The sequence below is a fragment of the Dendrobates tinctorius genome, unplaced genomic scaffold (genome assembly GCF_039654945.1).
Source record: "Dendrobates tinctorius isolate UK_male_01 unplaced genomic scaffold, ASM3965494v1 ptg000008l, whole genome shotgun sequence".
In the NCBI taxonomy this organism is placed as follows: Eukaryota; Metazoa; Chordata; class Amphibia; order Anura; family Dendrobatidae; genus Dendrobates; species Dendrobates tinctorius.
This window is the reverse complement of record NW_027361676.1, coordinates 72,984,983-73,012,239: the sequence shown is the minus strand read 5'-3', so window position 1 is coordinate 73,012,239 and position 27,257 is coordinate 72,984,983. Positions and strand designations below refer to the sequence as shown.

General features: G+C 46.1%; 1 protein-coding gene across 2 annotated transcripts; it reads left to right on the top strand.

Annotated features, from left to right (window-relative positions):
* Nucleotides 1-1,121: 1,121 nt before the first annotated feature.
* Nucleotides 1,122-26,954, top strand: CCDC110 (coiled-coil domain containing 110). Of its 2 annotated transcripts, none has more exons than XM_073576127.1 (4): nt 1,122-1,408; nt 6,151-6,266; nt 18,289-19,632; nt 26,768-26,954. In XM_073576127.1, exons 2-4 carry the CDS (start codon nt 6,201-6,203, stop codon nt 26,825-26,827), a joined length of 1,470 nt encoding a protein of 489 aa, XP_073432228.1. In that variant the 5' UTR covers nt 1,122-1,408; nt 6,151-6,200; the 3' UTR covers nt 26,828-26,954. The 2 variants fall into 2 exon arrangements, with proteins under 2 accessions (XP_073432228.1, XP_073432231.1); XM_073576130.1 differs by having other exon boundaries at nt 1,396-1,408; nt 18,350-19,632.
* Nucleotides 26,955-27,257: the final 303 nt, after the last annotated feature.

Genomic DNA, 27,257 nt, shown 5'->3' with positions numbered 1-27,257 from the left:
GACCATCACATAACGGATTGGAATGTGCAATGAAATCCCTTTACAGCAGGGATCGCTCCGCTCGTGGATTTTTCTCACAGACATTTCGTTTATGCTAAAGAACTGTGATCTGAGCCGTCCTAGGGAAGAAAGCTGGTCAGTGTGCTGCCGGGTGACAAGGATGGATCACGTCTGTCTACTACGCCATGTTAACGAGCCCTAGTAATGGACGTCGGGGGCGGGGCATGCACCCTAGTAATGGACGTCGGGGGCGGGGCATACATCCTAGTAATGGACGTCGGGGCATACACCCTAGTAATGGACGTCGGGGGAGGGGCATACACCCTAGTAATGGACGTCGGGGCATACACCCTAGTAATGGACGTTGGGGGCGGGGCATACACCCTAGTAATGGACGTCGGGGCATACACCCTAGTAATGGACGTCGGGGGATACACCCTAGTAATGGACGTCGGGGCATACACCCTAGTAATGGACGTCGGGGCATACACCCTAGTAATGGACGTCGGGGCATACACCCTAGTAATGGACGTCGGGGCATACACCCTAGTAATGGACGTCGGGGCATACACCCTAGTAATGGACGTCGGGGCATACACCCTAGTAATGGACGTCGGGGCATACACCCTAGTAATGGACGTCGGGGCATACACCCTAGTAATGGACGTCGGGGGCGGGGCATACACCCTAGTAATGGACGTCGGGGCATACACCCTAGTAATGGACGTCGGGGGCGGGGCATACACCCTAGTAATGGACGTCGGGGCATACACCCTAGTAACGGACGTCGGAGGCGGGGCATACACCCTAGTAATGGACGTCGGGGGCGGGGCATACACCCTAGTAATGGACGTTGGGGCATACACCCTAGTAATGGATGTCGGGGGTGGCACATGCACAGTAATACAAGACAGGCGCGTATACACAGGGCCATAACCGCACTTCGTATACAGTGCTGCCCCCTGCAAGCACATGGTGCGGCAGAATTACTACATAGGTAAATGGTAGTCACACAGGTAACAGAAGAGGCCGGCAATATCAGCAGTATACGGGGCCGCAGGGTCACAGCCATATTAAGTGGTAGCATAAGGCCCACACACATTAACCTAATATTCCCGCCATGCTGTCACAAATCCCCTACACGGCAAACAGCAGGAGAGTCAGCCATTACTGACACTGCGCGCAGTACTGTGTTACAATAAGCCTCATCCATCAGCTCCGTTATAACGTCACCACTCAGCAGCGGCAGCCAGCACCGCCTCACGTGTGGCCGCACACAGGGTCCGCAGCACGCAGCTCCACGAGTACCGCACATGCGCACACCTCACCACACGCAGCGGTTGGGTGGCAGAGGGCGGGGCCGTTAGTGGAGCTGGGACCGGGCATAGCGGAGCTGCCGACGTCGCAGGTATCAGTGTGTGAAGGCGTCGTGTGGTCACAGCTGCCGTCTCCTCACACTCAGCGTGTAGGCCATGAGTGAGGGTGTGTCACTCTCTGATAGTCGCCCGTGTGTGGGTGTAGAGGACGCGGCTAGCTGCTGCATTACATTTTTAAAGGGATTTTCCACATTCTTTAAAAAAGTGGCCTCCAAACAATAGAAATCATGTAAAATGACTCACCTCCGCTGCTCCACTCCGTATGGTTTGGCTGCAGTGTTGGATTCGTGTGAACAGCACACATCACTGCTGCAGCCAATCACTGAGCTCTGCAGCTTGTGCAGTTTACATGATCAGACATCTAGAATTCTGTGATTGGTTGCAGCGGTGATGTGGGAAGGGCAGGGCGAGCTCCACATTATTTTAAATGACTGCTATTGCATGAGGACCTCTTTTTAAAAGCTGAAAACACCTTTAAGATGTGGCCATATTTTGTAACAAACTGTGGTTCATGCGCTCTGGTCCTGTGAGGCAGTGTGCCCACAACGATCCCACCATGTGCCCACAACGGTCCGACCATGTGCCCACAACGATCCGACCATGTGCCACAACGATCCCACCATGTGCCCACAACGATCCCACCATGTGCCCACAACGATCCCACCATGTGCCCACAACGGTCCGACCATGTGCCCACAACGATCCCACCATGTGCCCACAACGGTCCGACCATGTGCCCACAACGATCCCACCATGTGCCCACAACGGTCCGACCATGTGCCCACAACGATCCCACCATGTGCCCACAACGGTCCGTCCATGTGCCCACAACGATCTGACCATGTGCCCACAACGATCCCACCATGTGCCCACAACGATCCCACCGTGTCCACAACGATCCCACCATGTGCCCACAACGGTCCGACCATGTGCCCACAACGATCTGACCATGTGCCCACAACTATCCCACCATGTGCCCACAACAATCCCACTGTGTCCACAACGATCCCACCATGTGCCCACAACGATCCCACTGTGTCCACAACGATTTCACCATGTGCCCACAACGATCCCACCATGTGCCCACAACGATCCCACCATGTTCCTACAATGATCCCACCATGAGCCTACAATGTTCCCATGATGTATCTACAGTGATTCCACCATGTGCCTACAATGATTCCACCATGTGCCTACAATGATTCCACCATGTGCCTACAGTGATTCCACCATGTGCCCACAATGATCCCACCATGTGCCCACAACGATCCCACCATGTGCCCACAATGTTCCCACGATGAACCTACAGTGATTCCACCATGTTCCTACAATGAGCCCACCATGTGCCCACAACAATCCCACCATGTGCCCACAATGATCCCACCATGTGCCTACAGTGATCTCACCATGTGCCCACAATGATCCCACCATGTGCCCACAATGATCCCACCATGTGCCCACAATGATCCCACCATGTGCCTACAGTGATCCCACCATGTGCCGACAATGATCCCACCATGTGCCCTCGATCCCACCATGTGCCTACAGTGATCCCACCATGTGCCCACAATGATCCCACCATGTGCCCTCAATGATACCACCATTTGCCCACAATGATCCCACCATGTGCCTACAGTGAGCCCATCGTGTGCCCACAATGAGCTTCTGATCTGTTTTTTTGCTGAGTTCCAGCACGGTGGACGGGATGTACAGGAATCTGCTGCCTGCTGTGGTTTTATTCTACTCCGTGTAAACTGACCTGCGGTCCGCGGATCACATCCACATGTCAGTCTCTCTAGTGGGTGCGCTGAGCTTTATGTGCAGATTTTTCCCATAGTCTTACATTGGGTGTGGAAAATCTGCAGGGAAAAAACACGTGTTTTTCTTGTGTTTCTGCCATGGAGACATGCCATGTAGTCCACATGTGTCAATAAAGTGTTGTCAAAGCCAATTACCAGGAAGTATCAAGAACATAGAAGTTTTATTTAAATCATGTCACACCAACAAGAGACAGAAACCCTAGTGGCAAAAAAAACACAATGAAAAAAAAGTAATGTAATTTACATAGTAGGTGCAGAAAATTGGCACCAAAAGCTCATCGTGTGAATGTAGCCCTTAGCGTATGTTCACGCAGAGGATTTTTCTCTCCTTATTAAAGGGAATCTGTCACCCTTTTTTGGACTATGAGCTCCCGGCATCGACATCAGGGGTTTATCTACAGCATTCTGTAATGCTGTAGATAAGTCTCTGATGTAACCTGAAAGAGAATAAAAATTAGTTAGATTACACTCACCCTGGGGGGGCGGTCCGGTCCGATGGGTGTCGCCGTCCGGTGCCTCCCATCTTCATACGATGCCGTCCTTTCCCAGCGCCTGCGCGCTGCAGGACTCTGCTCTGCCCTCAACAGGGCAGAGCAGTGCACCTACGTCGGAGCCACGACAGGAAGGGAAGAAGAGGACGGCATCGTATGAAAATGGAAGGCGCTGGACCGGACGGCGACACCCATCGGACCGGACGCCGGGGTGAGTATAATCTCTTTTTTCTTATCTTTCAGGTTACATCGGGGGCTTATCTACAGCATTACAGAGTGCTGTATATAGGCCCCTGATGTCGGTGCCGGCAGCTCATATTCCAAAAAAAGGGTGACAGATTCCCTTTAACCACTTTAAAAACAACTCTTCCCATTCATTGCTATGTAATATTCACTTTGAGGAGTTTCTTAAGCGCTTGTTTTCTTTAAGAGGTTTGAAAAACTGTTGGAAAAAGAAGATCATAACTTTTTGAAGCAGATCCTGGTGGGATCCACACTGAACGAGGCTGTGTCAGAAGGCTGCAAAATGCGTCAGGAGAAAAATCTTCCAAAACTACATCAATGAAAGGAAACGTAGATTCTGCTTGAAAATTTCTATTTTCTAACATCTCAAAAATCTCAGTGCAAACATAACCCTTAAGCTATGTGCCCACGTATGCAGAAAATTTCTGATTCCAAACCGGACTCCTTCCCAGAAAACGCGCGTTTTTTTCCGCGCGTTTTCTGACCCATAGTATATAGCAAAAACGCAGATGTTTCTGCAAAGTTAATGAGCATGCTGCGTTTTTTACTGCAAAGCGTTTTTTTCATGGAAAAAAACGCATCAATGTGCACAAAAAGTGCGGAATTTATTTAAAATGAATGGTATGCTTCTTTTATGCGTTTTTGAAGCGTTTTGACCGGGACAAACGCTTCAGAAACGCGTAAAAAACGCTTACGTGGGCACACAGCCTTAGGGTGTGCTGAGAACAGTAATTCGAAAAAATGGAGAACTTGAGGGCACTACAAATAATCTATAGGGGACTGCAGTCCACACACTTGGAAAAAGAGTACAATTGTGGGAAAAGAAGTGTGCAGAATGGACGCGATTAACCCAAAATAAACGCAAGTTATTTACTATAATAGATTATCAATTTTTATTGTTAGCATGTGGAAGGAACACGCAAGTGACAAAAACACAAATAAAACAATTAAAAAGGCTAAGAACAATTTCACCATTAATGACACTCCAAAAAAACAGGTCTTTAGGTAGGAACCTGATATATACCCCCTCCAATATATTTGGGCAGAGACTTATGGAATAAGAGACATGCCCGCATGTTACCCCTCCCAGCCTTTTACATCTTGCGGGCATTTGACTTTATTATTAGACCTTCATCTTACCTCCATGGGTTTGCAGTTTTTAGGCACTTGGTGCATTGGCATGTCTCTTATTGTAGAGACTTCATAGTCTCTTTTTGATGTCATAGTGCTTCATTATGTGGTGCATTTATACTTAGGGAAACTGCAATCACATTTTGAGAATTGTTATTCATATAAAACTAGATCAAAACATGGTATTTTCCTTAGGCCGGGGTCAGACTTGTGAGAAACTCGCACGAGTCTCGCTCCTCAATGCCCAGCACTGCCGCCTGCACTTGGACCGGAGTGTGCAGCTGTATAGAAATACATGCAGCCGCACACTCCGGTCCCGAAAACTGGGGGCAGTGCCGGGCATTGAGGAGCGAGACTCGTGCGAGTTTCTCACAAGTCTGACCCCGGCCTTAATTGTACAAACTGTACCATAAAATACATAGAGCAGAACCCAAAAAACAAGTCCTCACGTAGCTCTATCAATGGAAAAATAAAGTAGTTATGGGTTTCAGAAACTGGCGAAACAAGTAATTTTTTTAATTATGCCTACAAACAGAAAAATGGTGTATATTTGGTTTTACCCTAATTGTACTTACCTGGAGCATCCTGTTGCCATGTAATTTTACTGAACTAAATAGCAAAGACACAAAAAGAGGACTAAAAATTCAAGAATAACGGGCATATAGGGCACTGTTCACACACATACACAGGTAATGCACAGTATCTGGCTTATGCCTGTTAGTGACACCCATACTATTAGATTAGGTGGGCTGCCCATTTTAATGCAAAATTAACCCCGTAAAAACAAAGCCGGAATTCCCTTTTTTTCGCCATTCGCCCTTGTAAGGATTTTTTTCTTCTCCTTTTAGTATATTATATGTTAAAGTGAATGGTGTCATTCAGAATTATAACTCAACCAACAACAGACAAGCACTCATAGGTGATGTCGATAGAAAAAAATAAAAAAAAAGTTATGGCTCTTTGAAATTGGGGAGGAAAAGAAGTAAATGGAAAAACAAAAATTGCAAAAGGGCAGGACTGGTTGCGTTGTACTGGAGTACTTCTCAGACTACAAAAATGTATTGTATTACAAAGCTATATTTTTTACAGGTCTGTTCACATCAGAAATTAAGGATTCCTCAAACCAAAGCATTAAATAAATGGAAGGTTCACAGAGTGCTTCTACGCAACTTCCAATGACCAGTACACCAAAATATAAAGCTATGGTATGTTAAATTGTTAAACCTTTCAGTGACACTTATGCACTACAAATTCCTTAGTTAGAGCTACATGGAGACTTGTTAGTACACAACTCTTAGGCCAGGATCACACATGCGAGAAACTCGGACAAGTCTCGCATGTTAATACCTGGCAGTGCCGCTGGCACTCGGGAGCGGAGCGTGCGGCTGCATAGAAATACATGGAGCCGCACGCTCCTGTCCGAGTGCCGGTGGCACTGCCTGGTATTAACATGCAAGACTTGTCCGAGTTCCTCGCATGTGTGATCCCGACCTTAGGCTCATTCAGACATCAGTGATTTTCTCATACAAGAATATTAGTCCAAGTTTATTCATCATTTTTTTTTATCACGGTTTCATCAGTTTGGTCAGTGTGTCAGTTTTTACCATCAGAGTTTGGTCAAGTTTCATCAGTTTTTCTCGGATGAGAAACAAACAAAAAATAAAGTATTTCTATATTTTCCTATTTAGCATTCTGTTAAACACACGCAGCACTCGGATAGCATCTAAGTGTATTCCGATTTCTTCACGGACACATAGACTTGCATTACCGATTTTGATCCGACAATCAGATCAATATTGGGCACATCTCAGTGATTTTGTGCGCCCCTCTTGGTACGCGAAAACCATAGGCATATGAACGGCCCCAATGACTATTGTTGGTAGAAGTTCTATCCTTCAAAAACACAGATTGCACTTGTATTAAAAAAACTGATGTGTGAATGAACCCTATGTTGCTATCAAAGCGGCAACCAAAGATACTGAATGTGGACATGCCGGACTGGATCTCTGCTGACTGTTGGGTGGAACATGATCACTGTCATTAGTTGGGACATTGCAATCTGCTGTCTTGCGACAAGTTATTATGAACCTAAATCTGATGTAAAAATACCTAACAATTACACATACAGCCTGCTGCTTTATTTTGAAATTATGCAATGTACCCTAAAATATATGCAGATTTTTACGTAGCAGGTGCACTCACTTATATTGTACTACACCCTGTTGCCGAATTTTATTGTGATATAGCAGAACTTGAAAGTCTGATAATTTTGGTAAAATACAATTAAAGCACCACTCCAGCAGGTTTTTTTCAGCACAGGAGTGGCACTTGAAATGTAAGAGCCCTGCCCCTGTTTTTATATTCACCTTCTGATTGCTTCACCTTTTACCAACACCGCTCCGGTCCCACAGTGCCATCTTAAACCCATAAATTCTGACTGTCTGGAAGTCAAAAGTTACGTCACAAGAGCTCAATGCAAGTCTATGAGTGCCAGAGCGAGGGTCTCTTAGAGTTGTATTGATGACCTCTGGTGTGCTCCATGAAACATTGTAGCTGCCGGCAGGTCACTTTTCGTTGGAGGCCGACGGGAGCGATGCTGGAAAAGGGTGAAGGTGGATGCAGTTGACTATGAGATGGGGCGGGGGAATTACATCTAAAGGACTGCTCCAGTGGTGCAATAAAAAAATCGCTGGGATGGTGCTTTAAGCAAGCAAAGGAGCACAGTACTGTTAAAGAAATTCTGATATTGGAACTTCCAGCATTTTTTGACTTTTTCCCATAAAATAATGTTAGCTCTAGCCATATTTTGTTGCTTTAACAGAAGAACATCAGACAAGTACATTTAAATTATGCCATGGCCATTTGAATGGACTTGGTAGGCAACAGCAGCAAGTTGTGAGAGCACTGTCCTTAAAGTGACTATCAGTTATTCAAGGTGGTCAAGATCACAGCTTGCATTCACTCAATAGGACATTTGTTATCTTCATGTGATGGAGACACTGGTACAGGACAGTTTTTAGAGTTGTGTCTTGTAAAGACCTATGTGGTGTATACATCACACAGCCATGGATGGTAAATATATGCTCCTCAACATTTAAATTGCAATTCTAAGAAGGAAAAGTCATGTAATTATGGACTCACGATCTATTGCCATGCTAATAATAAGCAAATGATGAAAAAGTAGAAACAATTTTTTCAAAAGATATTAAGTGTTGAATCTGAGCGCCACACACAGCAATAAACATGCTTACACTCCTTGGCTGCTATCATTGAAGTTATGGTAGTCATAGAATCATAGAATGTTAGCGTTGGAAGGGACCTCTTGGGTTATCAAGTCCAACGACCTGCTCAATGCAGGATTCACTAAACCATCTCACACAGATGTCTGTCCAGCCTCTGTTTGAAGACTTCCATTGAAGGAGACCTCCCCACCTCTCGTGGCAGCCTGTTCCACTCATTGATCACCCTCACTGTCAAAAATGTTTTTCTAATATCTAATCTGTATCTTCTCCTGTTCTGTTTCATTCCATTGCTTCTCGTGTTTCCATGTTCAAATGGGAATAAGAATGATCCCTATACACTGTGACATCCCTTCAGATATTTGTAGAAAGCTATTAAGTCTCTTCTTAGTCTTCTTTTTTGCAAGCTATACATTCCCAGATCCTTTAACCATTCCTCATTAGATATAATTTGCAGTACGCTCACCATCTTGGTAGCTCTTTTCTGATCTTGCTCGTGTTTTTCAATGTCTTTTTTAAAATGTGGTGCCCAGAATTAGACACAGTATTCCCGATGTATGACACATGAAAATTGAATTGAATTACTGCACTAGAAATATGCAAAATTAAGAATGCTTAGCGCATAAATTGGCCAATTCATGTGTTCCTGGCAGCCACGTTAAGGCGATTCTCGTTTACCAGGTCCTAATGCCAGTCCTCTCTTAGACAGTCTACACTTCTTCTGGGAACCTAATGTGAATCCTCTCCTAGACTGAAGTCTAAAATCTCAATGGAGGGGTATGATCCTGTTGCAATTAAAAACGCCTTCTGACTGAGCACTCCGACCCTTAGCCTCAGGTGTTTTTAATTGCAACAGGATCATACCCCACCATTGAGATTTTAGACTTCAGTCTAGGAGAGGATTCACATTAGGTTCCCAGAAGAAGTGTAGACTGTCTAAGAGGATTGGCATTAGGTCCTGGCAAAGGAGAATCGCCTTAACGTGGCTGCCAGGTACACATGAATTGGCCACTTTATGCCTTAAGCATTCTTAATTTTTCATATTTCTAGTGCAGTAATGCAATTCAATTTATTTGTATGTTATAGCACTACAAAGTGCTACCTTTTATGTTTATTGTAAATGAGTTGGCGACTCTTAGGTAAGCACCTGTTTACACCTGATTTATGTTTGGATATGACGGTCAGTGTTTTGATATTAGTATTCCCAATGTGGCTTGACCAAGGAGGCGTAGAGGAGGATAATTACTGCACATGATCTAGAATCTATGCTTCTCTTAATATATCCTAGAACTGTGTTTGCTTTTTTTGCTGCTGCATCAAACTGTTGACTCATTTGCAGTCTGTGATCTATTAGTATACCCAAGGATTTTTCACACATGCTATTGCTTAGTTCTATTCCTCCCATTCTGTAGGTGTAATTTTAATGTTTTTTGCCCAGATGTAGAATCTTGCATTTCTCTCTGTTAATGTAACGTCATCGTCAGACTCAGGGCCTGCTGTCCCGGCCTCGGCCACTAGGAGGCGCCGGACTGTCACATCACCATCAGACTCAGGGCCTGCTGTCCCGGCCTTGACCACTAGGAGGCGCCGGACTGTCCCATCGCCGTCTGACTCGTGGCCTGCGGTTCCGGCCTCGGTCTCTGGGAGGCGCTGTGCTTCAACCCCGAGTCATGGCGGCGATAGTTATGAGGCTCCTGCGCAGGCGTCCCCTGGATGCAGGCTTCGCTCCTCGGTCAGTCATGAAGGGGCTGGTGCATCACCATTCAGCCTGGTCCTGGGGGCGGTCCGGATGACATCATCAGCCCAGGAGCCTGTGAGGGATGACATGATCCCTCAAATACTTTGGGACGGCTCTTGCAGGCCGCCGGATATATTCTTGGTTCCCCTGCGTGTTACTGTGTGAATTACTGTTTGTCTGACTTTGACTTTTGCCTGGACTTCTGACCCCGCTTCTGCCTAACGATTCTGTACCTCTGCGACTCTCCTGGTTTATGACTCTGACTTCGGCCTGGATTCTGACTCTGCTCCTGCCTAACGATTCTGTACCTCTGCGACTCTCCTGGTTTATGACTCTGACTTCGGCCTGGATTCTGACTCTGCTTCTGCCTAACGATTCTGTACCTCTGCGACTCTCCTGGTTTATGACTCTGGCTTCGGCCTGGAATCTGACTCTGCTACTGTCTACTGTTTTAATACCATTTCTGCCCGACTGGTTTAGTCTCGGATATCATTTCCTCTGTGTCCTGTATTGGAACACCTTTCTGACGACCGTCCTGCTCTGGTCATTGCTCCTATTCAGACAGCGCCTCCTGGGCTCTGCTATAAATCCAGATCCCTGTATAGGGGTAAAGGGTATCAGTGTTTCTCGGGGTGTTGTCTGGCTGCAGCCCAGACCGCAGGCAGACGTCACATTATATCCGGCCCAAAAAATAAAACTGCTTTTTGTGTCTATACTTAACACATATAAAAGCAGTTTTCCTTACCTTTTTTTTTTCCTCTTCCTCCTGACTGAGCTGATCCTTGGCCCAAACACCTGTTACATTGCACAGCCTGGAAGGTCACTCTCAGGCTCAAGCATGCTGCAGCCTGGAAGCTTCAAGGAAAATGCTGGCTGTTGGAAATCCACATTCCTGGATCATCGCCCCCTGGACAGCTCTGGGGGCCAGGTATTGCCCGCAAATGCGGCCAAACTGTTGTTACCAGTTTCCCTTTCTTTTGCTAAGAAACGTCTGTGTGTGAAGGCTTATGTGGATTGTGGTGCTGCCGGCAACCTTATGGATTTTTTATTTGCTAGGAGCCTTGGTGTACCTCTGTCAAGGCTTAAAGCGCCTATTCAGACTACTGCAATTAATGGTACATCTATATTCCAGGGAGGCGTGGAATTCGTTACTGCTGAAATTTCTATGTCAGTGGGGACATTACATAACGAACAAATGTCATTTTTTGTTATACATAATTTATCAGATCCTGTTGTATTAGGCATGCCATGGTTGCACCAGCATAATCCGGTTATTGACTGGCGCATAGGTGATATCGTGCGCTGGAGTCCACGGTGTCAGAGTAACTGTATGTCACTGTCGGTGAACCAAATTAAAATTAAAACACCTTCTATTCCATATGCGTTTAGGGATTATTAAGATGTTTTCTCCATAGTGGAGTCTGAGAAACTACCTCCTCACAGAGAATACGATTGTCCTATTGACTTGGTCTCTGGTGCCCGTCTCCCTAAGGGGAGAATATTCAACCTCTCTGGTCCTGAGCGTGTAGCCATGAATGACTACATAGCAGACAGCCTACGAAAAGGCTTCATTAGACCTTCCACTTCACCTGTAGGAGCTGGGTTTTTCTTTGTAGAGAAAAAAGATGGTGGACTCAGACCATGTATTGATTACCGTGAGCTGAACGCCATTACTGTAAAAAATCAGTACCCGCTGCCACTCATTCCTGATCTTTTTAATCAGTTACTGGGAGCCCGCTGGTTTACTAAACTTGACCTCCGGGGGGCATATAACCTGGTCCGCATAAGAGATGGGGACGAATGGAAAACGGCCTTTAATACACCCCTTGGCCATTTTGAGTACCTGGTAATGCCGTTCGGACTCAGTAACGCTCCTGCAGTATTTCAGCACTTCGTCAACGATATTTTCAGAGACATTTGTGGGGTGTATGTCGTCGTATATCTGGACGACATTTTGATTTATTCTGCTGACCCTGTGACACATGCTCAACACGTTCGTTCAGTACTGCAAAGACTGCGCGAAAACTCTTTGTTTGCGAAATTTGAAAAATGTGTTTTTTTTGCCGAAGAGGTGCAGTTTTTAGGATACATGGTCTCAGGCAAGGGGTTCCGCATGGATCCTGCCAAGATTCAACCTATTAAGGATTGGGTGCAACCCAAATCGCTGAAAGCACTGCAGCGATTTTTGGCATTTGCGAATTATTATCGCAAATTCATCAGGGGATTCTCAGAGATTGCCAAGCGGACCTTACCCGGAAAGAGGCGGACGTGACCAATTGGAATCCTGAGGCAACTCGGGCTTTTTCTACACTAAAAGAGTGCTTCGTGGCCAACCCGGTGTTGATTCAACCAAACTTGGACCACCCGTTTTATTGTAGAAGTAGATGCCTCCGAAGTCGGAGTGGGAGCAGTGCTCTCGCAAGGCACTGCATCCCTCACTCAGCTTCGCCCATGTGCCTTTTTCTCCCGCAAATTCTCTGCCACGGAGAGAAACTATGACATCGGCAATCGGGAGTTACAGGCAATCAAGTGGGCCTTCGAGGAATGGCGCCACTTCCTCGAAGGTGCCAAACACAAGGTTACTGTTATTACCGACCACAAAAACCTAACCTACCTAGAGTCGGCTAAAAGACTAAATCCTAGGCAGGCCAGGTGGGCCTTGTTTTTCTCCAGGTTTGATTTTTTAATCACCTTTCGCCCCGGAACTAAAAATGTGAGGGCAGATGCCCTCTCCCACAGCTTTTGCCCCACACAGACCGAGGACTATGAACCAGTTCCAATATTGGCTAATGGGATTGTCGTGTCGGCAGTATCTCTGGACCTCCTGGAGGAGATCCGTAGGTCATCAGAACGAGCTCCTGACACTAGACCCCCCAAAAAAATTATTTGTTCCAGCTACCTTTCGCTTACAAGTGTTAAAAGAATCACACGACTCCGTCCTGGCAGGCCATCCTGGTCTCAATAATACCACTAGGCTGGTAACCAGGAACTTTTGGTGGCCGACGGTGGCCAAGGACTGTAAGGACTACGTCTCAGTGTGTGAAGTCTGTGCCCGCGCCAAGTCCCCCCCCATAATAGCCCTACCGGCTGGCTTCAGTCCTTGCCCACCCCTGAGAGTCCATGGACCCACATCTCCATGGACTTCATTACAGACCTGCCACCCTCCGATGGGAAAACTTGTATCTGGGTGGTGGTGGACAGGTTCAGTAAGCAGTGTCACTTTGTTCCCCTGTCTGGCTTGCCTAAGTCTGAAACTTTAAGTAAGTTGTTTGTTCTTCACGTTGTACGTTTGCACGGCGTTCCGGCAAATATTGTGTCCGACAGGGGTACCCAGTTTGTCTCGAAGTTCTGGAGGGCGTTCTGTAAACGTATTGGTGTTGAGTTGTCCTTCTCCTCGGCATACCATCCCGAAGCCAATGGTCAAACTGAGCGTGCCAACCAAGCGCTGGAGCAATACCTCCGCTGCTATGTCTCAGCACATCAGTCAGATTGGGTGGAACATTTGCCATTGGCGGAGTTCGCTCTCAATAATAGATACCAAAACTCCATCAAAACTACCCCCTTTTTCTGTAACCTTGGACTACATCCGCGCTTTGGATGATTTTCGGCCAAGATGTCGGAACTCCCAGGGGTTGAGCAAAATATACATCGTCTGAAGACAATTTGGTCCGAAGTAAACTCAAATTTGAAAGGGGCTCAGATTAGGCAGGCTTCGGCGGCTAATAGACGACGATCCCAGGGGCTGCACCTGGGAGTTGGTGACAAGGTTTGGCTCTCTACAAGAAACATCAAACTTAAGGTACCGTCTGCCAAACTGGGTCCCAGGTTCATCGGCCCATATGAAATATTAGACGTAATTAACCCGGTAGCGTTTCGGTTGAAACTCCCGCAGTCGTTTAAAATTCCTAATGTTTTCCATAAGTCCCTCCTCAAGGTGTACTGCTCCCCAATTCGTCCCGTCCAGTCCCCTCCTCCTCCAGTTTTGGTCAAGGGTGCCTTGGAGCACGAAGTCCAGGGCATCTTTGATTCACGTCTAGTGAGAAACTCTGTGCAATATTTAGTGCATTGGAAGGGCTACGGCCCAGAGGAGAGGTCCTGGGTCCCCGCTAGTGACATTCATGCAAAGGGGTTGATTAGAAGGTTTCACCTCCTCCACCCTGACAAACCGGGTTTTGAGGGTCCGGAGGCCCCTCTTAGAGGGGGGGTACTGTCACGTCATCGTCAGACTCAGGGCCTGCTGTCCCGGCCTCGGCCACTAGGAGGCGCCGGACTGTCACATCACCATCAGACTCAGGGCCTGCTGTCCCAGCCTTGACCACTAGGAGGCGCCGGACTGTCCCATCGCCGTCTGACTCGTGGCCTGCGGTTCCGGCCTCGGTCTCTGGGAGGCGCTGTGCTTCAACCCCGAGTCATGGCGGCGATAGTTATGAGGCTCCTGCGCAGGCATCCGCTGGACGCAGGCTTCGCTCCTCGGTCAGTCATGAAGGGGCTGGTGCATCACCATCCAGCCTGGTCCTGGGGGCGGTCCAGATGACATCATCAGCCCAGGAGCCTGTGAGGGATGACATGATCCCTCAAATACTTTGGGACGGCTCTTGCAGGCCGCCGGATATATTCTTGGTTCCCCTGCGTGTTACTGTGTGAATTACTGTTTGACTGACTCTGACTTTTGCCTGGACTTCTGACCCCGCTTCTGCCTAACGATTCTGTACCTCTGCGACTCTCCTGGTTTATGACTCTGACTTCGGCCTGGATTCTGACTCTGCTCCTGCCTAACGATTCTGTACCTCTGCGACTCTCCTGGTTTATGACTCTGACTTCGGCCTGGATTCTGACTCTGCTTCTGCCTAACGATTCTGTACCTCTGCGACTCTCCTGGTTTATGACTCTGGCTTCGGCCTGGAATCTGACTCTGCTACTGTCTACTGTTTTTATACCATTTCTGCCCGACTGGTTTAGTCTCGGATATCATTGCCTCTGTGTCCTGTATTGGAACACCTTTCTGACGACCGTCCTGCTCTGGTCATTGCTCCTATTCAGACAGCGCCTCCTGGGCTCTGCTATAAATCCAGATCCCTGTATAGGGGTAAAGGGTATCAGTGTTTCTCGGGGTGTTGTCTGGCTGCAGCCCAGACCGCAGGCAGACGTCACAGTTAATTACTATTCTATTAGTCGCTGCCCATTGTTCATGCTTGTCTAGATCCTCTTGAATCCTTCCTCTGTCTTCTCTAGTGTTAGCTATCCCTCCTAGCTGTTAGGAACGGCGGAACGCACTAAATAAAAATTAATAATAAAGTGCGTTCGCCGCTCGGGGTAAGTGTTACACCGCTGCTAGGTAATGACAGACGAGTAATATGGCAGTATATGCGCACAGGTTAGACTTCACCCAAAGTGCGCAAAGCAGGCTCTGTTCACACACAGAGGTGCCGCAACATAAACATACGAAAACACTGAGCCTGTTAGTGTCACATACCACAGGAAATGCACACACGGTATCTGGTCACAGGAGCAGGACCCAGGGCAGAGGAGCTGTATCCGTCTAGACCTACTGTGTGTGCGGCATCGCTACTGCGGACACCAAGGAGGGCTGCAACTGCAGCGTGGCGTAGGGCACGGCCGCTAGTCGACAAAGCTAGGAAGCAGGCGCAATGTCGGACGCTAGAGTAGAGGTGCGGTGCAGTGTGCACAGTGGCCTAAGGTTTGCCACTGACTGGTGCTGACTGCTGCACTAATTCCGTATCCACATGTGTAATATCAGAGGGAAGGGGTTTCAACTGAGTCAGTCACCAGAGTCATACATCCGTCACCATTCACACATTTAGCTTGAAAAGTCTATTCTAGCGCATGGCCGAACGGTAATGCGTGCTTTTTATAGCCGTGCGGGACCTTACAGATCTCCGAGATGGACCAATGAGATCTGGAGCAGGACCTGGGCACATAACTCCCGATCTCCAATGGGAGATCGCCTCCTGAGCATGCCAAGTAGGAGCACAGAGGAACTTAGTCTCTGGAGCGGTCTGCTGCAAAGTAATCTTCTCTGCAGTAGATAGACAGCATGAGACCGCAGAATGTGAGGCTCTGGATTCCTGCAGAGCAGACGCAGAAACCAGACGCCTAAAGCCCCCGTTACACACTGCAATATCGCTAGCATTATTGCTGTAAAGTCACCGATTTTGTGACATTGCAGCGATATTTCTAGCGATATCGCTGCATGTGATACTTACCTCCGACCCGCTCCCCCGCTGCTCATCGTTGGTCGCGTGAGAAGGTCCTGGATCATTTCTCGTCGGCCACTTCCTGCTGCGCTTCCTGTGGCGCCGACGAGCGAGGCATGGACGCGGGCGGGAGGACGTCAGGATCGCCGCGTCTGACAGGTAAGTAGCGACCCCCGACCCCAGCGATGTCGCTGGTGAGATCTGCCTGTGTGGCAGCTCACTAGCGACCACTTAGCGATGCACCAGCGATCCATATCGTCGGGGTCGCTGGTGCATCGCTATGTGTAATGGTACCCTAACACTAGCTTTGCATTGTCTGCAAATTTGATCAGTTTACCTTCAGTTCCCTTATCTAGATCATTTATAAAAAATGTTGAACAACACTGGGGCCAGGACAGAGCCTTGTGGTACCCCACTTGAACATTCTTCTAATTGGATGTGCAACCTCTCTTTTGGTTCGATTACTGAGCCAGTTATGAATCCACCTAACCTTAACCTTGTCAGTCCCATACTTGGTCATTTTGTCAATAAGGATAGTATGAGATATTTTATCAAATTCTTTGCTGAAGTCGAGATATACTATATCTACCGCATTTCCCTGATCCACCCAGTCAGGGATCATATCATTGAAGGAAATTAGTTAAGTCTGGCATTACTTGTTTGCTACATGCTGGGTCTGGTTAATTACTGTATTCGTGTCCAAGTACTTACATACATGCTGTTTAATAATTTGTTCAAAGATTTTTCCTGCTATAGAAGTAAGGCTCCCTAGCCTGTAATTTCTTGGCTCCATCTTTCCTTTTTTTGAAGATTGAGACGACATTTGGCCTTCAAAATATACAAAAAAAGTTTAGTGTCTGCTCACCTCCACGCAAAACCGTGCGTCTTAATCATTGACAGAGATCTAATGGCAGACTCAACATTTTAGACTAGTTCACAGTTCAATCCCACCCTCCAGATCCAACTACCTGATAGGGACAGCTGTGTAGAGAAACCTGATAGACAATTAACCCCTTACAGGCTGGGATCATATATGACATCAGATGGGTATTTTTTTTTATTTTTTATCATTCTTAGTGATAAATCAGATCCTGTCTAATATTGATGCCATGCGGGACCCTGGTGTTTAGCTGATAAATCCACCATGTTTCCCGGCTTATCAGTTTTCTTTTAATATCTAGTCTAAAATGTCTGCCATTAGATCTCTGTGAATGATTAAGACGCATGGTTTTGCGTTGAAACGCGTTGATTTTAATGTTTTGGACTATGACGTAATTGCTTTTATACTACTGGAAGTGATGGAATAAAAGAAAAATGGATTTTATGGACTTACAGCGCTGGACTTATTTTTCTAACGTTTGGCCTTCTCCAGTCTTTCAGGACTTCTGTTCTCCAGGATTTTTCAGATTCTGGTTAGTCTAAAGGGCCTGTCACACTAAGCGATATCGCTAGCAATATCGCTATAACGTCACTGGTTTTTGTGACATTATAGCGATATTGCTAGCGATATCGCTATGTCTGATACATACCTCCGACTGCTCCCCCGCTGGTTATCGCTGATCGCGCGAGAACGTCCTGGACCGTTTCTCGTCGTCAGCTTCCTGCTGGGCTTCCTGTGGAGAGACGAGCAACGAGCGTGGACGCGGGCAGAAGGATGTCAGGATCGTCTAGTGTGACAGGTAAGTAGCGAACCCCGACCCCTGCCATGTTGAAAAACAGCTCATTAATTTTTTGGTGAAATGTGGCCATACTACTGGTTCCACACATGATACGAAGTATGGATCCCAATACAGGTCTAAGTGGTCAGCCCTCGACTAATCAACAAATTATCACCTTTCCTCAGGAGAGGTGATAACTTATTTTTACAGGACAAACCTTTTCAGCAAATATTTGTATAATTACTTGCATTAAGTCCCTTTCCATTAGCTTATTTCTACTGGAAGGTGTTAAGAAATACAAATATGTCCACATTTCTAACAGTAATAATTACAATGCAATTTTACCTGTTAGTACAATAGTGCCTTTGTAATTGCAGGATAAATTATCTCCTCTGCATGGCATTAGAGACAATATGCATATTCCGTTCTCTATCACAGATAAGATGAGTGATCCAAGGAAATATGAGAGCAGGTTATATGCTTCTTGTGCCAATAAGGAATGTGAGGAGTCTCAGCGTACCACCACACATAAGTCGCCTGAACTCCCATTCATGGCAAGTAAAATACATCTTGCTTCAGAAATGTTGTTGGTGCCTTCTACATATACAGCTTTACCAGTAAAAGTTGATAAACGACCCAGGAGTAGCCTATCTTACATCAACCATCATATTCCTAAATCCAAAGACTCGTTGGTTTCCTTTGAAGGTGAGGATGTTGAGCAAATTAACGATCGGATGTTATTTATTAGTGAACTGAAAGGAAATCCCTCTCCTGCTGAAGAGATGGAATTTAGACCATTACAAATTACTGATGTTTCTTTACAACTAAATGACAGCAGTATGTCAGCAACAAGTGACAGTCGACTCATAGACCATTCTATAGATTTAACAAAGGCAGAAGTGCCTTATTTGCATCAAAGTAAAGCCTTGCTTCATACAAGTGAGAAGACAATTGTGGATAACTCCTTGGATAATTCAACTTGTTCAACCACTAACGCTGATAATCTCAAACCTGTCATCTCAATTACCGAAAGTCAAGAACGAGCTGGAAGTGAAGAAAAAGGAAAAATAAATACTTTGAAAAATGAAAACTCCAATCTTCAAAAACATTTCAAGAATGTGGACGGTGGGAATGTAGCCAAAGGTGATGACTTCGTATTTAGGATTCAGGAACTAGAAAGTTACCTAACTGAATCAGATCAAGTTCACATGCAGGAGCAGCGGCTCAAGAGTAAAACTGAAGGCGTGCAGATGGCACTAAAACAGCTACAAATTAATGAGGAGTTCTTAAAGGAAGAAAATTTCCTCTATAGGGAACAAATCATCAGCTTAAAGACAGAGATAAGCTTCCTTCAGCTACGGCTGTCCAGAGCAGAACAGGATGGAGAAGAATACGTCCATGAGATGAACACTATAACGGACAAATGTGAGGAGCTTCTTAGCCAAAGGAAACTTTTTCAGGATCAGAGGAACCATTTATCTGTTGAGAAACAGTTTTTAGCTAAAGAAATCGAACATTTAAACAGGGAGAATAAAAGAAATGCCGAACAACTGGCATTAATTACTGCTGAGAAAGACAAACTTGTCAATATGGTAATTTCCATGAAGACAACGGTATTCACATATGCCAAGGAGAAACAAGAGCTACAATCCAGATTAAAGGAAGTACTGGTAGATAACACCAACCTAAGAAGAAAAATAAGTACCCATACAACTGAGCAGGTAAAAGTAAGAAAGAAAAATGAACATGGTTGTAGTTGTACCAAGTTTGAAAGTTATCCCCTGTCCTTAAGATATAGACTCTTCTGATCGCAAAGGGTCCAACCACTGGGACTCCCACTGATCCCAAAAATGATAACATTAAAGAGCCCCATCTAAATGGAGTGGTGGTCTATCATGCTCTCCATTTATTCTTATGGGACTGCCGAAGACTAGCCGATGTCTACCAATTTCTCCTGCTTCCCCATTAGGAACGGAGTAGACATGTTTATGATTAAGCACCACTCTAATCACAGGGGAGTCTCTAGAACCCCAATTCTTAGGATTGGTGTTCATCCCAGCAGATGGACCTCCCCTGACAATTGGGCAGTTATCACCTATTCATAACTCATTTTCAAAATTGATAAAACCCCTTTTGAGAAAGTTATTAATCATTCACCTCTTTGTTTCAAAAATATCAATCACTCCAGAGGCTGCTGTAGATGTACAGTGGGGAAAATAAGTATTTGATACAGTGCTGATTTTGCAAATTTCCCACCTACAAAGAATGGAGAGGTCTGTAATTTTTATCGTAGGTACACTTCAACTGTAAGAGACAGAATCCAAAAAAATCTAGTAAATTACATTGTATGATTTTTACATAATTAGGCTAGTTTCACATTTGCGCTTTTGAGCGCAGCGACGGCCTGCGCACGGCCGCCGCTAAGCCCCGCCTCCGCCGGTAGCTCCGCCTACGGCGAATGATGCTGCATGCGTCCCCTATCTTTATCACTGGGGGCACAGGCCGTGCGCAGTATGCGTTTGGCGGCGCATGCGTCCTTTTCACGGTGCGCCGAGCGCAACCAAACTGCAGCAGGTTGCGTTTGGCGCTGGTCGGCGCACCGTGAAAAGGACGCATGCGCCGCCAAACGCATACTGCGCACGGCCTGCGCCCCCAGTGATAAAGAGAGGGGACGCAGGACGCATGCAGCATCATGCGCCGGTAGGCGGAGCTACCGGCAGAGGCGCAGCAGGTGGCGGGGCTTAGCGGTGGCCCTGCGCAGGCCGTCGCTGCGCTCAAAAGCGCAAATGTGAAACTAGCCTTAATTGCATTTTATTGCATGAAATATGTATTTGATCGCCTACCAACCAGCAAGAATTTTGCCTCTCATAGACTTGTTAGTTTTTCTTTAAGAAGCTCTCCTAGTCTGCACTCATTACTTGTATTAATTGCACCAATATAAAGACATTTGGCCCTACAATCAATCACACCCCAAACTCTCCACCATGGCCAATACCAAAGAGCTGTCTAAGGACACCAGGGACAAAATTGTACACCTGTACAAGGCTGGGATGGGCTACATGACAATAGGCAAGCAGCTCTTTGAGAAGGCAACTGTTACGCTGGGTGAAGAATAACACAGCAATGGGAAAAAGGGGGAACCCAAACACTAGGGAAGAGCGGAGTGGAGACCCCTAGGCAGATCTAAAATCACCCTGTCTGCCCTAAACGTCCCTTTATAGGTTCTGCATCTATCGCCGAGCAGGAACCTAATCCCTTCCTAACCCTAGCGATAGGTCCTACATAGGGAGGGGACAGAGTGAGCACTAGTCAGTTCGCACTAAAACTAAAGACAAAGGGTAGATGGATAGGGGGAAGCACTTAGCTTGAAAAGACCATCAAGATGTCACACCAGCAATTTTCCAAGGGTCCTCAGGGAAGACACTAACTGATTGCTAGAACATCTAACAAGACTGAGGCAAGTATGAGCTAACACCCACACATGCTGCAGCAATTGAATATAAGCCTTCAGCATAGGTGTGTGATCAGCAGCAGAAGGTGGAGGTAACTATTCGGTCTTAGAGGGAGAAGGATATCGCTCCATAACAGAGATGCAAAAATCAAGGTGCTTGAGCTAAATGCAAAGACCTTCTGCAGCCGGACCCAGGATGACTGTCACACCTGACACACCCGTGACAGCAACAACTGTTGGCACAATTATTAGAAAATGGAAAAAAACCACATCAATCTTCCTCGGTCACGGGCTCCATGTAAGTTCTTGCCTCGTCAGGTAAGGATGATTCTGAGAAAGGTCAGGAATCAGCCCAGAACTACACAGGAAGACCTGGTCAATGACATGAAGAGACCTTGGATCACAGTCTCAAACATTACCATTAGTAACACACTACGCCATCATGGATTAAAATTCTGCAGGGCATGCAAGGTCCCCAACCTCACACCAGCATATGTCCAGGCAAATTTGAAGTTAGCCAAAGAACATCTGGATGACCACAGGAGACATGGGAGAAGGTCACGTGGTCAGATGAGACCAAAATAGAACTTTTTGGTATCAACTCCATTCGCCATGTTTGGAAGAAAAAGAAGGATGAGTACAACCCCAAGAGCACCGTCCCAGCCGTGAAGCATGGTGGGGGAAAACATCATACCTTGGGGGTGCTTTTCTGCAAACGGTCAGGACGACTGCACCGTTTTGAAGGGAGGATGGATGGAGTCATGTATCGCGAGATTTTGGCCAACAACTTGCTTCCCTTAGTAAGAGCAGTGAAAATAGGTCATGGCTGAGTCTTCCAGCATGACAATGACCCGAAACACACAGCCAGGGAAACTAAGAAATGGCTCCGTAAGAAGCATTTCAGGTTCCTGTAGTGGCCTAGCCAGTCTCAAGACCTGAACCTATTAGAAAATCTTTGCAGGGAACTGAAATTCAGTGTTGCGCAGCAACAACCCCAAAACATGAAAGCTCTGGAGAAGCTCTGTATGGAGGAGTGGGCCAAAATCCCTGCTGCAGTGTGTGCAAATTTGGTCAAGAACTACAGGAAACAACTAACCTGAAATTGCAAACAAAGGTTTCTGTACCAAATATTGTAAGATAACAAGCAGGAACGCGGGATGCAGTGACGGGACGCAGGCAGAGCAAAGGTTAACAGGTTTATTTACAGGGGAATATTCCATTTAGGGAGGTAAATAGTTAAACAGTCAGGAGATAAAGGGTTAGTCAGGGGAGACAAACAGTACATTAAAGGCAAAGGATATAACAACTGTTCACATGGCGGCAGTTCGTTAGCATAGATGTGAGGCAGTCCTTAATCTTAATATGCAGCTCCTACTGCAAACTCAATTGTGCCGCAACAGCTGGCGCAGTGTCCTTTCTAGTGGGGTCAGGTAGACGATAATACCCTGTCTTCTGGTAACTGGTCGGTCTCCGATACCTTCCACTGCCCCTTGTCCATATACTGTTGTGGCTATTAAAGGCACGGGCCACAGACCAGTACGACCCCAGCGTGGCTCCTTAATTGTAGGTCACAAAGATCAGGATAATTATTCTGTGTCCACGGCCGGGTGCGAGTGTCAGTCCTGTGTGGTTTCTGTTAGGCAGTGCGTGTGCGGTACTTACGGTCAGGTCATGTACAGCACCTGGTACTCTGGCTGTCACTAGACACACACCCACGTCTCACTCTCCCTGGTCCCCACTGTTGGCGGCGGGTGACGCTGGTCTGCCTGGTGATGGTACTTCTGGCCAGAACACCCCTCTCTTAGTCTGCTGCCATCCAGCTTGGCTTCGCTCTGGGTGCACAGCTCTCACTGCTGGCACTGCTCTGCTCCACTGACACAGTTCTCCCTGCTGACACAGCTCTGCTCTGCTGGCACAGCTCTGCTCTGCAGGTGACGGGGGTTCCTTCTATATGGCCCGTCGCCACTCCAGGACATTAAATAATTATTTCATGCAATAAAATGCAAATTAATTATGTAAATATAATACAATGTGATTTTCTGGATTTTGTTTTAGATTTTGTCTCTCACAATTGAAGTTGTTTCACATAAACCAGTAGAGTAAAAGCATATTCTGGATCTCCTGCTTTCTCTACTGGTTTCCTTAAAATATGTTTTCTCTATCCATCCTTGCGGAGTGGGCAGGCCTTTTCTGGTGTGATGTGACAAACAGTATTCTATGCTATTCATTAACTTGGGAGAAAATACTTGTGACAAAAGTATTTTAAAAGTATTATAAAACTATATAAAAGTCCCATAGCACATACATTTGACATTTACCATTTAAATATGGTTGATTTACGATGCTGAAAAAACATCCAAAAATTATTCCTGTCTACATAATTAACAATGATGAGTGTAAATTGCAGGGCAACACAAGTATTCAGTTTTTTTTTTTTTTTGTTTTGTTTTTTTGTAGAAGCCTATTAGGCTATGTGCACACGTTCCGGATGTAGCAGCGCTTTGGACGCAGCATATTTTTGCTGGATCCAAAACGAAGATGCGCCACATGTCCGTTTCCATGGGTGCACAGTGGACGTGGTATTTCTTGAAATCCCATCCACTATGCTTGAACATCTGGCCGTTGCGGGTTTGACGATGCATAAATACACAGCAATTCATGAACGTGGCAACGTACCCTTGAAGTACCTGAAAAACACAGGGTCAGGTATACACGATAAAAACATTCCTCGTTTCTGGGCAACAATGCCATTAGTTCAGACTACAATTCACCAGTCTCTGCCGTAATCTGTGACCTCGTGTTGACTTTCAGTCTAGTCAGTTGTGCCATCGAAAATATGTAATATATGGCCGATTTATGCTTCCCGATAGTAGGATATGATATAGGGAGGGAAACTAACCACGGTGATTTAAAGGCTTATATTATTCAAAGTAGAATGTCAGAGTAAATAGCAGAGTAATACCTTAAGGCCCCGACACACATAGCGATCTCGCTAGCGAGATCGCTGCTGAGTTACAAGTTTTGTGACACAACAGCGATCTCACCAGCGAGATCGCTGTGTGTGACAGCGATCAGCGACCGGCCCCCCTGCCGGTATCGCTGATCGCTGTAGGAAAGCCCAGGACTTTTCTTTGGTCACTGGTCTCCCGCTGGCCAGCACGCATCGCTGCGTGTGACAGGCGGGAGACCAGCGAACAGCTGGTAACTAACGTACACATCGGGTATGCAAGGGACGTACGTCCCTTACAAACCCGATGTGTACGTTAGTTACCAGCGCACTGATGCAGGGAGCTGGTAACTAACGTACACATCGGGTATCTAAGGGACGCACGTCCCTTGGATACCCGATGTGTACATTAGTTACCAGCTCCCTGCATCAGCGCGCTGGTAACTAACGAACACAGCGACGCCGGGCGCTCGGCGTCGCTGTGCTGATCGCTGGTGAAGCTGTCTGTTTGACAGCTCACCAGCGATCACATAGCGACTTACCAGCGATCCTGACACGTTGATATCGTTGTCGGGATCGCAGGTGAGTCGTTATGTGTGACGGGGCCTTTACAGGACTCCTAGCTGAGATTTTAAGAATCCTGTTCAGTTTTTGTACGGAGAAGGTTATCAGCCATTGTGATTGGTAATTAGGACAGCCACCAATTGTGCAAGTTCTCCCACTTAAAAAGATGAGAGAGGCCTGTAATTGACATCATAAGTAGACAACAACTAAGAGAGTCAAAATGAGAAAACAAATCCAGAAAATCACCTGGTTTGAATTGGCAAGATTTATTTTTCAATTTATGGTGGAAAATACCGTAAGTATTTTGTCACCTAAAAGCATGCAAGATTTCTTGCTCTCATAGACCTGTAACTTCTTCTTTAAGAGTCTCCTCTGTCCTCCACTTATTGCCTGTAGTAATGGCACCGGTTTGAACTTGTTATCAGTATAAAAGACACCTGTCCACAACCTCAAACAGTCACACTCCAAACTACTCTATGGTGAACACCAAAGAGCTGTTGAAGGACACGAGAAACAAAAGCAGAAGCAGGTTGGTGTGATGTAATCAACCGTGGGAGCAATAATAAGAAAATGGAAGACATACAAGACCACTGATAATCTCCCTTGATCTGAGACTCCAAGCAAGATCTCACTCCGTGGGGTCAAAATGATCACAAGAACGGTAAGCAAAAATCGCAGAACCACACGGGGGGACCTAGTGAATGACCTTCATAGAGCTGGGACCACCGTAACAAAGTCTACCATCAGTAACACACTACGCCTCCAGGGACTCAGATCCTGCAGTGCCAGACGTGTCCCCCTGCTTAAACCAGTACATGTTCGGGCCTGTCTGAAGTTTGCTAGAGAGCATTTGAATTATCCAGAAGAGTATTGGGAGAATGTAATATAGTCTGATGAAACAAAAGTAGAACTGTTTGCTAGAAACAAAACGTGTCATGTTTGAAGGAGACTGATTGCTGACTTGCATCCAAAGAACACCACACCTACTGTGAAGCATGAGGGTGGCAACATCATGCTTTGGAGCTGTTTCTTTGCAAAGTGACCAGGACGACTGATCTGTGTACATGAAAGAATGAATGGGGCCATGTATCATAAGATTTTGAGTGCAAATCTCCTTCCATCAGCAAGGGCATTGAAGATGAAACGTGGATGGGTCTTTCAGCATGATAATGATCCCAAGCACACCTCCAGGGCAACAGAGTGGCTTCGTAAGAAGCATATGAAGGTCCTGGAGTGCCCTAGACAATCTCCAGATCTCAACCCCATAGAAAACCTTTGGAGGGATTTGAAAGTCTGTGTTGTCCGTGTTGGCGACAGGCCCAAACATCACTGCTCTAGAGGAGATCTGCATGGAGGAATGGTCCAACATACCACCAACAGTGTGTGCCAACCTTGTGAAGACAGAAAACGTTTGACCTCTGTCATTGCCAACATAGGATATATAACAAAATATTGAGATGAACCTCTGTTAATGACCAAATACTTATTTTCTACCATGATTTGAAAAATAAATCTTGCCAAATCAGGCAAGGTGATTTTTCTGGATTTGTTTTCTCATTTTGACTCTCATAGTTGTGGTCTACCTATGATGTCAATTACAGGCCTCTTATCTTTTTAAGTGGGAGAACTTGCACAATTGGTGGCTGACTAAATACTCTTTTCCCCACTGTATCTGGTCACCGTGAGCTGACAAGGTTGGAATTTTTGTATGTCATCGAATGTCCCCATCTTTTCCTCCCCATAGGCAAAAATAAAAGTTGGGCAAGTATAAATTGTCATGAAGTCCCAATATTAGCATCTATGTTTATAATATTGTGCAGGTCAAATTTGCTGATATGTATCTCAAGAATTTAATTGAAAAATGTTATTTTTTAATGGAAATCTTCTATTTCAGCAAGAAATGGATGACTCAAAAGAAAGTTGGCGTAATGAAGAAACAGACATCATACCCTAGAAATGACACCGTTATGTCCCACAGCTAAGAAACTATAAAAGATATGGAAAATTATATTAAAACTCATTGGTAAAAAGCATAGTAAAAAAAACATGTTCAGAAAATAAAGATATCCAGCTTAACCTAGCATGTATGACTTTCACTGAATACTGGTATGGATTAAATTAAAGTACCATATTTTTTCGGACTATAAGATGCACCGGACCATAAGACGCACCCCAAATTTACAGAAGGAAAATAGGGGAAAAAAATAATGTGTCAAATGGGGGTCCGTTTTACAGTCAGAATTCAGCTTACCAGGGAAGGGATCTGCACAGGTGGAGGAGTGGTCACAGGGGTCGTTCGGTGGGCCAGGCAGGTGCGGTGGCCTCCGGGAAATCCCAGGCTGGTGCGGTGGCGGTGCTCTGTAGGGTGGCTGTGCTCTGTGGGG